This window comes from Canis lupus, chromosome X, assembly GCF_003254725.2.
Source record: "Canis lupus dingo isolate Sandy chromosome X, ASM325472v2, whole genome shotgun sequence".
NCBI lineage: Eukaryota > Metazoa > Chordata > Mammalia > Carnivora > Canidae > Canis > Canis lupus.
In genome coordinates this window covers 35,972,782-35,986,107 of record NC_064281.1, presented here as the reverse complement: position 1 = coordinate 35,986,107, position 13,326 = coordinate 35,972,782, and the positions used below count along the sequence as shown (strand labels likewise).

Genomic DNA, 13,326 nt, shown 5'->3' with positions numbered 1-13,326 from the left:
GCAGACTCCCCACTGAGCAGGTGAGCAGGGAGCCCAATGCAGGGCTCAATCCCAGCATCCTGGGATCAGGACCTGAACTGAAGGCAGATGCTTAACTGACAGAGCCACCCAGATGCCCCTGTTTGGTTTGGTTTTAAAACAAACCCTCTCCTTACCCGTTAGCATGGTCTCCCCATTCTCATTCTACCCCCCACCCCCACCCCAGCAGGCAAAAGCTCAAAGGCAATGATTCAGGGTCACTCAGGATATTTGAAGGTAAAAATGGGTTTTGCCTTTGGGAAAAAAAAAAGAGCAGCCAGAAGCTTCATTCTTTACCTTGCCAAGCCTTTAAAAACACTTACTTTGTTGGAAAGTTTAAGCAGTGAAAACAGGTTAAAGTCAGATAGCTTTTCAACACCATTTTGAACTGTGAGAAAAGGAGTCCCAAATTACTATATATTACTATCTATTTTGGTGAAATCCAAATGCTGTTGTTACAATTCACTTACTTGAACTCTGTTTTGAAAGATGCTGGTGATTTTGCTGTGGCTGGTACTTTGGCAATGTGTGAGAGATCTAGCAAGGAGATGACTCTATCTGAGGTTGTTTCACACAACCCAAAACAGCAACCATTAGACATTGGGGCAGTCTATCCCCAAATACTGGAACCTAGCTAACAGACGCCAGAGGCTCCGAGTCCACCAATGTTGATAATGGTTGATAATGGTTTTTCTCACTAAAGGGATTTCTCAGTGAATTTCCTTTGCGTGATTGCCTCTGTTAGCTATCCTTTGTTTCCAAAAACGTTCTTACGTTTAGATTGTCAGAGCTGATAAGAACTTCAGATGCCATCATTTAATGCGGAGACTCATAGACCCGGATAGAGGAAGTGGCAGGCAGCCTTCCATCTGGCACTGCTTTGCAGTCCAAACTTTAAGAAAATTGTTTTTTTTTAAAAGAAAGAAAGAAGAAAGAAAGAAAGAAAGAAAGAAAGAAAGAAAGAAAGAAAGAAAGAAAGAAAGAAAGAAAGAAGAAAGAAAGAAAGTTTTTCTTTTTCTTTTTTTTCTTTTTTATTTCTTCTTTTTTTTTTTTTGAAAGGAGAAATGTCTTTATTTTCCTGTGAGGGACTGTAGTTCTTGACGGACCAGGGGCCCCATAATCACAGCTGGCCCTGAGTCACAGATATGTTCTTGTCTCCATTATATGCCAAAATATTGTGCTCCTTCCCACTCAGTGGACTTAGTTTAGTATGATTGAAATTTATTTTCATTATTCTTCTATGATTTCAAGGGCCATGCTTAAGCATTAACAGGACAAAAGTGATTTCTGAATCACTTTGATGATGATGTCATTATGTCATTCGTGATATTTACATTTTACAAAATGTGTTCTAGCATGCTGCCAGATAAGCGTTTTTTTAAAAGAATTCTGTAGATACCAGACCTCTTCTCCCTAGTCAGATCATCTGTTGAAATCTTGTTTCACTGATATCTAGAACTCCAAAGTCCTCCTGGAGGAACCCTGAGAAATGGCAGTGGGAACAGCAGATTTGCTCCCTGTCTCCTATAATGGTGGACTAGGTTATCTGAATCAATGCTCCTGCTGAAAAAAAAAGAAAAAGAAAAAGAAAAGTGCTGTAGAAAATATGTTATTGAAAATTACCTTAAAAGCATTAAGCAGCCAAAAAGGTATTGGGCAACTCAGTGACTTGTTTTTACATGAAAGCCATTAATCAGAGTGATAGAAATTAGAGCACCAAATTGGCCCATTTTGCCAAAAGGACACATCTATTACTGAAAACTTTTCTGCCAGAGAATCAAGATTAAGACCTAAGGCCTGTATAAGCTGGGGGGAGTCTGTTAGGAGACCCGTCCCACATTGTCAGGACTGCAGAGGCAGGAGCAAACAAAGAAGTATGCCTTTGCTGCCCTCCAACAGCTGAGGACTAGAGACAAGGCTGCCTTGTCACTAAGCAAAGCCAAAGACACAAATAAAAGGAAAATAAAATTTCCCTGAAAAAAATCGTGACCGCTGGTCCACCTTGAATAGCTTTGTATCCAGATACACATAGCCTGGGACGGCCAGGGGATTTCCAGCATCTGTTACAAACAAAAAGTCTCAAGGGGTGCCTGGGTGGCTCAGTCAGTTAAGCATGTGCTTTTGGCTCAGGTCATGATCCCTGGGTCCTGGGATCAAGCCCTGTATCAGGCTCCTTGCTCAGGGGAGTCTGCTTCTCCCTCTCCCTGCCACTTCCCCCTGCTTGTGCTCACTTCTGCCCTCTCTCTCTCTCTCTCTCTCTCTCTCTCTCTGTCATACAAATAAAATCTTTAAAAAAAAAAGTCTCTGATAGACTTTATGATAGACCTCATCCTAGAGCCTTTCCTCAACCTCCACATAAACTTTCACTAGGGCGGGGACCAACAGTCAAAAACAAAAAAACAAAAATCACACAGGCATACAAGGAAACCAGACCTGCCTGACAAAAGCCAACAGAGACAAACCCACTTTATATATTAGAATTAGGAGGCAGGGTTTTTCAATAACTGTGCATATATTTTAAAAATCAATTTAATAAGATTGAAACATATCTTCAGAGAATAGAGAAGTTGTTAATGGCAAGGAAGAAGAAGAACCAGAAGGAACTGTCAAGAACAAAAAACGCAGTAACCAAACCTCAGTGGCCACACACCTATTAGAAAGACAAAAAATTTTTAAAGTTCTCATCAAAGGTAAATAGATGAACAAATGATGGCATATTTATACAACAGGATGCTATGAAGCAATAAAAAGGAATGAACTATTGATACACGTAATATGGATAGAACTCAAAATCATTATGCTAATTTTCCAAGCGAAAGAGAGAAAAAACATACTGTATGATTCTGTTTATATGAAATTCCAGAAAACGCAAAACTAATCTATAGTGACATTAGTTGCCTGAGGATCCAGAGGAGAGAGGAGAGATGTGTGTATACATACATCAAAACTGATGAAACTGTACACTTTAAATATGTTCAGTTTATTATGAAAAAAAAGCAAACTTGAGAGGGACAAAGGGATTCTAGCTGGGATGATGAGAGAAGGGGCCCACTGGGCAGGATGTGCCTTGAGACCTGAGTCATACATTAGAGGTATAGGAAGGCATTCCCAGCAGCAAGAAAGAGCAGCTGCCCTTGCTGGAAAACTGCATTGGCCTGTCGAATATCAGTGGGCATGCAGTGTCAGTGAGGAAGATTTCAAAAAATACTACCAGCCAGACCCAGAATCTTTATTCACAGTTGTTTCTACCAAGTGACATTTTTCACATCCTGTAGATGAGAAATCAATTTTTTGGACCCAAATGCCTTACCTTATTTATCCTTGTTAAATTCCATCTTGCTTGACAAGGCCCATCAGTCAAGTCCTTCAGTATATTTTGAGTCCCTAAATATGTCATCCCTCCCCTTGCCAATCAGACCCTCATCCAAGTCAGGAATAAAAATGTTAAACATGTGTTTGAAATTTCCCTCCAGGTTGACCTAAATCCTAACAGGATTTTCCTGTAGTTACTGAGCTAAAAGAAATAACATTCATTTCCTGAGTGGCTAGTGAAGACTGGTTTCATTCCTCTGACACTGCTTCATATATAGCCACACCACAAATTTTTATTGGGAACTTTTAACTTTTATTCTTTAAGCTTAAAAACATTGGTTATAAGGTACTAGGTACTCTATAGACTGTACCATAAGCTTCACAGGGTCAGGATTTGTCTCTTTTAACCTGTCAAAAATTCCTCGGTTTTGTTTATGCTTCCAAAGATCCTGTGCATCACAGAAGCTGTAGTTATGGATACAGCACATATTGGCTTGTACTGGAAGAGTCCTCAATGCAAAAGCTTCAGCCTCCTCTGTATGCCACTTAGGTAATATGTGGAGATTGACTTTGATGCTGTTGCTGAGAGTTCACGGTATTTCCCAATAAATGTCCTTCTCCTAACCAAAAAATAAAGGATTTAAATAAAAACCTCAATGGAGAGGAGAAAATAAGAGGACAGTCTTTTAAAGAAGAAAGAACAGTTCCCAACTCATTTTATGATGCCAGCATTACCCTGATACCAAAATTCACAAAAGGCAATCCAAGAAAACCACAGATGAGGCTCCCTCATGAACATAGATATAACAGTCCTCAGCAAAATATTAGCAAACTGAATCCAGCAATATTTAATAAGGATAATATATCTTGACCCAGTGGAGTCTGTACTGGGAATGCACAGCTGGTTCAACATTTGAAAACCAATCAAGTTGATCCATCGTATTAACAGACTAAAGAAAATCCACATGGTCCTATCAGTAGATGCAGAAAAAGCACTTGGTAAAATTTAACATCCACTCATGATTAAAACCCTCACAAACTGTGAATTAAAGGGAACTTCCTTAACCTGATTGAGAGGATCTACAATAAACCTACAACAGACGCTATCAGAAAGGAAAAAAACTAATTTTAGGTGATATGTTTCTATGTGAAGAAATTCAAAGAAATCTACAGATAAACTATAGATTTATATGTGAGGTCAGCAAAATGGTTGATATAAAATCAATGTACAAAAATCAATTTATTTCTATTTACCAACAACAAAGAGAAAAACAAAAAATTTTTCAAGATTTATTCATTTAAGAGAGCACTCACTTGGAAAAGCAGGGGGAGGGGCAGAAGGAGAGGGAGATAAGCAGACTCACCACTGAGCAGGGAGCCTGACATGGGGCTCAATCCCAGGACTCCGAGATCATGACCTGAGCCAAAATCACAAGTCAAGACACTCAACCAACTGAGCCATCCAGGTGCCCCAAGAAAATAAATTTTTTTTACATACCATACATTAACACCACTTGCATCACCTTAATACTATAAAGTATTCTTGTAAAAAAAAAAAAAGAAGTTAAATTCAATCAGACCTCTAGATCTAACTATTTGGAGGAATGCAAAAGACAGGGACTTACTAAAGACACCACAAGGATGAAATCAGAAAAATACTGACTTGGAAACTATAGGACAACCAACCAGTTTTTGCAACACATAAATTGCAAGTGGTAAAAGGAGAGAGGGAACCTATAGATTTAAAAGTTTAAGGAGGGAATGATACTTGGATTTGTTTCAGAATAATCTAGGGTGGATAGGTTGTAAATAAAACAAGCCAGGAGTTAATAAATGTTAAAGCTGGGTTGTAGGTATTTGGGATTCATTACTCTCTCTAAAAATTACAATAATTTTTTAAACACCATTTGTATAACCTCTTTTTTTAATCTACAAGCTAGGAGCAAATCTAAATAAAGATGTTCAAGACACAGGAAAAATTATAACATTTATTGAGATATTAAAGAATACTATATTCATGGACTAGAAGACTCAATATTGTAAAGTTGTCTATTCCTCCCAGATTGATTCATAGATTCCATGTAGTCTTAATTGTTTTTGAAATTGGCAAGCTAATTTTAAAGTTTTAATGGAAATGCACAGAATCAAGATGCTCTTCTAGAATAAGGAGGGAGGCCTTGCTCCAGCTGATACCAATACTTACTATAAAGCTGCAGTAATTATGATAAAAAGATGTGGGCATAGAGATGTTCAAATAAACCAGCTGAAGAGAATCCCAAAACACTCCCATACATAGTCACTAGTGAGGAATGGATAGTTTTTTCCATAAGTCATGCTGGAACAATTAAGTAGCCATTAGGGGAAAAGACAAGAAAAAAATAGGGCCCCTAATTTCACACCATATACAAAAATCAATTCCAGTATATTAAGGATCAAAATATGAAAGAAAACTATAAACACTTGAGAAAATAATAGTGAAGAATATCTTCAGGAACAAAGAAGGATTTCCTTAAACAACATCAGAAATACTTTCCATAAAGGAAAAGATAGATAAATTTGACTTAAAGTAAGTTATGTTTATCAAAAGGTATACCAAAGGAAGAGTAAACAGGCAAGCCACAAAATGGAAGAAGTATCTGGAACACATATAACGGAGATGTAATATCCAGACCATATAAAGTATTCCTACAAATCAATGAGAAAAAGTCAACAGGAAAGGAGAATGGTCAAAAGACTTAGACACATTACAAAAGAAGAAATCCAATAACCAATAAACCTATAAAAAGGTGCTCAATCTCATTAATAATCCATAAAAGGCAGACTCAAAGTACAGCCCTATTCTATTACTTACCTGCTGCAGTAGCTAAAATTAAAGACTGATAATACAAGTGCTGACAAGGAAGTGGAACAGTAGGAACTCTCCTACTCCACTGGTGGGATTGTAAATCTCTACAACCTTGTAGGAAAGTCACTTGTCATTCTGATGGCAATTTTGGATTCTTGTATGTGGCTTACTCAGGGGACCCCTGGTTGTCCCACAAGCAAAATTGTTAGGCAAAATCACCTGTGGCAATATCCTGAAAGGCACATATTTGCTTAGATCAAACCTTAAGAGAGCAACTTTTTAATATTTGTGCTGAGTATTATAATCACATAGGACAAAATTAAAACTTTCTGATTGTAATTCTAACTGTGGTTTTAATTGTGTTTTTTTTTTCTTGACTAGAATTGCCATATAGCATTAGTGGATTTAGGGCAGCCCGGGTGGCTCAGTGGTTTAGTGCCGCCCTCAGCCCAGGGCATGATCTTGGAGACTGGGGATCGAGTCCCATGTCAGGCTCCCTGCATGGAGCCTGCTTCTCCCTCTGCCTGTGTCTCTGCCCCTCTCTCTCTCTCTCTCTCTCTCTCTCTCTCTCTCATGAATAAATAAAAAAATTTTTAAAGTATTAGTGGATTTAATTGTGGGGGTTTTTTTCTTAGACTAGAATTGCCATATAGTATTAATACCATTTATTAAGCATCTACTGTGCTGGGGAGATTATTTACATTTTTTTGCTCTAATCCTTTACAACAGCCATCCAAAAGGCTAAGAAACCTGCCAATAGTATGTACTGGCCAAGAGCATGGGCTCTGATCCCAGACTGTGATTTGGGGCAAATTACTTAACCTCTCAGTGCTTTGATCCCCTCCTCTGTAAAGTGGTGACACAATTTCATGTTAAATGTTAGGAAGGTTAAATGAGTTAATACATGTACATTTCCTAGGAAAGCACCTAACACTAAATGACACAGGATAATGAGTGATAGAGCTGAGAGTCAAACCAGACCTGTCTGAACTCAAAATTCCAAACTCTTCCCACCGTGTGTTTAGTTTGCTCAGCTGCATCAATTAGTACGTGCTTGAGGAATGCGATGTCATTTTATTATAAACCTGTGTTTTGAAAACCTCTCTAGGAAATTGTTGTGAAAGCCAAAGAGCAAGCTTTATCTTGAAATGTTTGTGAGGTGTAGGTTCATGCAGGTTTGTATGAATTCATCTTCAAGTGAATGATTTTTCTGTTGTCAATATAAAACTTTACAGGAGATTTTTCTCTCTCCCCCTTCTCCCCTGGGTCAGGCGGGTTGCTTGCATCGCCATGGAAAAAACCAAACAGGAGCAGCAGGCCAGCTGCACTTGGTTCGGCAAGAAAAAGAAGCAGTACAAAGATAAATACTTGGCAAAGCACAACGCAGGTAGGGAAAAGTAGGTGTGTGACCAGGGCTGGGTAAACATGGCCAAGCTGAAAGTACGTCTCTCATGTCAGTTCCGTCTTCAGAGTCCTCCACCCCAAAATCCCACCCAAGGTCTTCCTCAGTGTGCCAAACATAAGGAACCTCTACCTGCAATTCCTATGTTGGTTATCTACCAGATATTTTACAGAGCCCCACTTTCCAGGAAGAAATGCTGTTTGGAAACAGCATTCTCTGGAACTAGAAGGACCCAGTACATTAAGTCCTCCCCTGAGAAATGAGAGCTTGAGAGTGTGCAGAGTCACCGGGATCCTTGCCCCTTGGCAGAGATCGATCTTGAGCAAATGTCCTCCTTCATGGCTCTTCTCTAGCCCTGGGACACAGCCCCGTGACACATTTCTAAGGGCAGAGGTGCGCTCTTCACAGAGCTGTGCTGCATAGGGTCCGGTGATTGATTGGGTGGAAAAAGCACAAATCTGTTGGATACTAACGGCATTCGGTCCATTTCTGTGACTAGTCTTCTTCCCCCACAGTTATTTCCTGGCTCCTAAAAGACCAAGAGCATTATCTTGGCCTTCCCTTCACGCTTTTTGTCTATATGAAAACTTGCGTTCAACCTAAGTCAAAGTATCCACTTGTTTGCTAAAAACTGAAATGAATATCAAAAAAGCATGATCCGTCATTGCCGTAGAATTCCCAGAAGACTCACGGGATGTAAGTTAAGCTAAGGGAAATGCATGATGATATACAAAGTGGGATTTACTTATTTTCAGTAACTTCTCAATAGGACTCCTTTTTTATAAGGAACTTGTTCTGAGGAATTGCAAGCCCCAATATTGGCATTAGATTAGTTCCCAAGGTTTCAGAAATAACTCCAAAAATCAAACATGTGGCAAAAAAAAAAATCAATGTAGTCATGCATGCCCAATTTGACAGTAATAATGTTTCTGACAAATATGAAATGCACTTCTGTCTGTAGAATGTTATAACATGTTGTTAGCATCCACCAGGGAGATTTATTTACAAATTCTGAATTGCTCTTTTCTTAATCAGCAAGTATGCATTTTGAAATACTGCATAATGTGGAATGAATGAATGTGAGTGGCCACGTGGGTTCATTTCAAATGGTTCAGTTAAATAAGGAATTGTTCCCTTCATGCTGGCTCCACTATATCCCATTCTTAATTCCAATAAAATATATAACACTTCTGATTGTTTGCCACTACAGAGCACTAGTGTAATAATGGCTTTTTTTTGTTTTATAAAGGGAAGAAATATTTAAAGCAGATGAAACAATTTAGCAACTGTTAATTGTAAATGCTCAAGTAGTACTATTTGAAGACGTTCACTGTAATGTCAGCAGAATGTCATTTAACACAAAATGTCAGTGGTTACTGCCAAGTCATCTTCATTTCCATCAGCTTCTAACAGGCTCACAAAATGTGTTGACATTTTATACGTGTGTGTGTGTGTGTAAACTTTATCATTTTTACAATTTTAAATGATGTATAGATATAGCTGGCATTATAATTTGAACCTAGAAAGAAAAGCAAAGAGATGGCTGGTTAAGGTTGTTAATCCATCACTAGCTTTATACTCTTCTAATGGAGGCCATGTAGACATAAGTATTCAGTATGCCATTATTCTTAATTCAGCTGTGAGGGGAAAGTAAGAAGCCAGTTGATTGAAAAACTAGAATCTCTAAATTCTGACGAAGAATCCATTGACTCCCTCACTTCAAAATTTTGTCAGAGAATCAGCATCCAATCTGGCAGCCAGTGTTTTCCACAATTTACTTTTTCCATTCTTCAGCCACGGGCATGACTGATCTTCCACTGTCCCTGCCCTGTCCAATTTCATTGGAGATGGTGCTTAGTGGCCCTGCAAACATACTTGTAAGCTTAACAGGCAACCTGAGTGAAACAGGGTACCAAATTAGCACCGCTGAGTTACAGCACAACCTGGGCAAGTCACTTAGCTCCTGTGGGCCTCGAAACAAGGGAACTGGGTTAGTCAGTGAAAGATATCCTTTCTAATTCTACAACTCTGGGTATCTCTGGTTCTTTCCTCATTGGGCTTGACAAATGAGTAGCATTTATTGAAGCCACGCACTCGTTTACTGCCCTTTATCTCGGGCTTTAGCTCTGGCAAACACTGCCTATCAGGTTTGAAGGGTCTTGCCCTTGATAACAGAAGACTGGAGCCTCATAGGGATGGAATAGAATTGCTTTTTTGTGTCATCTTTGGACATTACACCTCCAACGCAAAACCACAGACCCTACCTAAGTTCTTTTAAATTTCGAACTAAGGAAAAAAAATTAATTTCGAACTAAGGAGAGAGTCCCACCTCCACCACTGTCTTGTTATCTTTAGCATTTTCCCAAGCAATGGTCTTCTGGGCCTCTGAGCGCTCCCCATCATGCTTAAGGTCCCTTCTGTGTGTATTTGTCACTGCATGTGGGACCCTCCTCTCACGCCCTTTGATGCAACGTCTCAATTTCTTATAAGGTCCTTGTAGAGCCACCCAAGCTTCCTTGTAGAACTGGCATCCAGGTGTGTTTGTTATGGTGTAGTCAGAATGTCACTGGTGGGACTGCCCACCCCCCACCTCAAATCAAGCCTCATGAACTCTCCTATTGGTTTTTCTGCTCGAGAGAAGATGTCCAGCGTTTTTCTTGGGACTTTCTGAAGCATGCTGCCGGGCAAGGCCTTTCTGTCACCATCTCTTTGGACTCCTTCCCCCTCACCAACCAACCCTTCCATTTTGTTCATGACAAAGTCCAGCAGAACCATTTACTTAGTGGTCACTTTTACTTGACAGGAGATGAAATTGTCAGGAAAGGAAAGTCAAGTATGTTATCAGCTATTCTGCTTTGAGCCATGCCAAAAGGCCATCCTAGCATGAGGCGTGGCCTATAGAAGGAACTGCTGTGAAAGAAACAAATACTATTGAACTCCATCAGTATGGTGGATGCTTTGAGAACTTTGAAAAAATCATGTTCCTTAATGCCAAGAACTAGCCCAATGGGCTCATGGGCCACAAATCAAACTATATTTCTGAAGGATTTTTCTGGCTTTTTCAGAAGTTGATTGTAAAATACGGCAGAGCTGGGGAGTGTCTTCCCATAGTCCTTACTGAATTCAAATGAGGGCGTATGTCTTATCTCCTGCTTCAGATCTTTGAGAATTCAGCATATATTGATGGCAAGATCTAGACCTTCTCATCAAATTCTGAAGTTGTTTATATTTGTAGTACAAATGAAATATGGGAACTTTGTCAATGTCTAGAACTGATGGGAACGATACTAGAATTGTGTCTATTTCTGTCACCAGGGTATTCCATGTGTTTAGGTAAAGCAGAATTCTGTTCAAACTGTGTCGCCTACATCTCACATAAAATGGCAGTCTGTTAGCTGGATATGACCCACACATTAGTTCTGTTTTCTCCATATATGGTATTTGAAAGAATTTTAACTGGATATCACATTTGAAAATCAGATATTTAACATAAAAATCTGGGTTTCTGCCTTCCCTTGAAAGAAGAGAGAAATGTGGTGCCACTAGGCCGCCTTCCTCCATAGCAGCACTGGGTTGTTGATGTCCCTTTTGTCTGGACATTCCTTCTCTAGGACCCATCGTCCCTCTGCTCCATTCTTAAACCTGGCCCACGCACCCAAACACATTCACTGCCCAACCGCTGCAGGCATTCAAGTGCGCACCCAGCCCAGAGTTACTGGTGTGATAGGTCTCTTCTAATGGAGGTTTTTACAGTATTTGAACACTTGTAGTTTTTCCAAATGAGACAAGGAATCGATGCTAAAGGCTTATTTGTGGAAAAGATGTAACTAGAAAATACTTACCTAAACACATAAAAATGTCATGAATATTGAGTAGCTTACCAGGAAATCAGGGTAATATGAGCAAACTATGCCAGACAGTATTTCTGAAGCCTTGGGAATAGATTTGATTATGGTGTGTGTAGTGTTTACAGCAAATACATTTCCTGCAACGCATAAAAGATTTTTAGCCACATAAATTTGATACAAAATGTATTGTCAGGCGCTTAGAACTATACTCTTGAGGCATTGAGATTCCTCAGCCCTAGGACTTCCAAAATTAGTTTCAAGATCAGGTTGCCAATGTAAACTTGAGAGGAGAGGGGTCTTCATTAATTCATTTTTTTAACTATTAGAGCCCTGAGCGGTAGTATTTCAATATCCTGAAATAGTCCATTTACATATATACATGTGAACCCAGAGGGTTTTTACAGTACCATTCATAGGTGTGCTTAAATTATGCTTAATACCACAAATTAGCAGTTGAGTGGTTTTTAAAAAAACAATTACTTATTTCTCTTTAATACAGAGAACTCTTAAGACAACAAAGAGTGGCCCATCATCTCACTGCCCTTTTGGCTTTTTTTTTTTAATAAACGTAGTAGGCACCTGTGATTAGAAATTGCAAACAGTACAGGAAGATCCCAAATGAAAAGCAAAAGGCTTCCACACCTACACTCCCCAAAGACGGTGTCTTGTAACTATTCCCAGATAAGATTTCCATGCATATTGCTAGTATATCAAAACCCACTGGCTTTTACATAAGGATATTGTTGAATTTTTATTAAAATGAGTTTGTTTCTTAATGTGATTTATTTGCCTCATGTTTAGAATATTGCATGGTAAAGTTTCTTTTGTGCATATTATACTTTTATTTTACTAATATATTAAAAGCCATATTTCAATGACCCCTGTACATTTTTCATGCTGTCTTACTCCCAATGGCCTCTGTGCATGTAAGTAACCTGTTGAGTGACTATGCCTCTTTGTTTTTAATGGTTTCCTTTCATTCAGTCCTTTTTTAAAACAAAAAATCCACAAACAACATAAAACTTTAAAAAGTTCAGCCTTTAAGTGTTCTCCTTATATGTGTCTTATTTTTAAATATCTCTTTTATTGTTTCTCAATCCTATGACCATGTGGTGATTTCATTTAGACCAGAGTAACCTCTTCATGCTACTCATTTATGGTTAAGATACCGATGTGTAACATACCTGTTCATTTGTCCATGGTGTCAACTGTTGATATCTAACTCATTCTTAAGTGTGTTTAAAAAAATGACCAATCGTAATTGGATAGGATGTCATTCCGAAAGCTTGTGCCATCATCATCTTGCTCTTCTGTGAGATGCTTGATTATTTTTATATATTAAAACATATCAGCTTGTTGATGCACCTCTTTCATAAGCATCCTTTTTCTTGATAGAAACATCATTTGGAGGGCAGTGGGTATAAAAAGCAATGCCGTAAGCATTCCTGCTTTTCTTTTTGCAACTCTAACACTTTGTAATTACTGCAGCACGACTAGCTAGCTCCCGCACACACACAACCTCAAGTTCGTTTTGATTTGGGGAGTCTGCCATTCTAAACACAGAAAGCATTTCTTGGGTTTTAGCTCTTGCTAGAGAATTAAAGTCTTTGAGTCAACCTTTATGGAATCAAGTTATCAAAAGGAAACAAATGCACAGATACCCATTAACATGCACTAACCCTATTTTAACACACTGTATTTTTTTTTCTTTTTAATACTTTGGGAATGATAATTTTGTTCATTTGTTTGTTTCTGATCTGTTGCACTCCGAAGTATCCTGTTTTGCATTTTAAGGTTCTTTGCTACTGGGAAGATCACAAATGTTAAGGACTGAGCTGAGAGCCAAAAGCATTATGGCCATATTGTTTCAGAGAGGAGAAGCTTCTCTAGTGATTGACTGA

At 38.8% G+C, this 13,326-nt stretch overlaps 1 protein-coding gene across 13 annotated transcripts in view; it reads left to right on the top strand.

Moving 5' to 3' along the window:
- CASK (calcium/calmodulin dependent serine protein kinase) overlaps positions 1-13,326 on the top strand; it is a 351,636-nt gene that overhangs the window by 321,319 nt on the left and 16,991 nt on the right. For all 13 annotated transcript variants that reach the window (XM_049107681.1, XM_049107679.1, XM_049107674.1 and 10 more), the window contains one exon: positions 7,447-7,562. In XM_049107681.1, the coding sequence (XP_048963638.1) occupies positions 7,447-7,562 (116 nt within the window). The remainder of the gene's footprint in view (positions 1-7,446; positions 7,563-13,326) is intronic.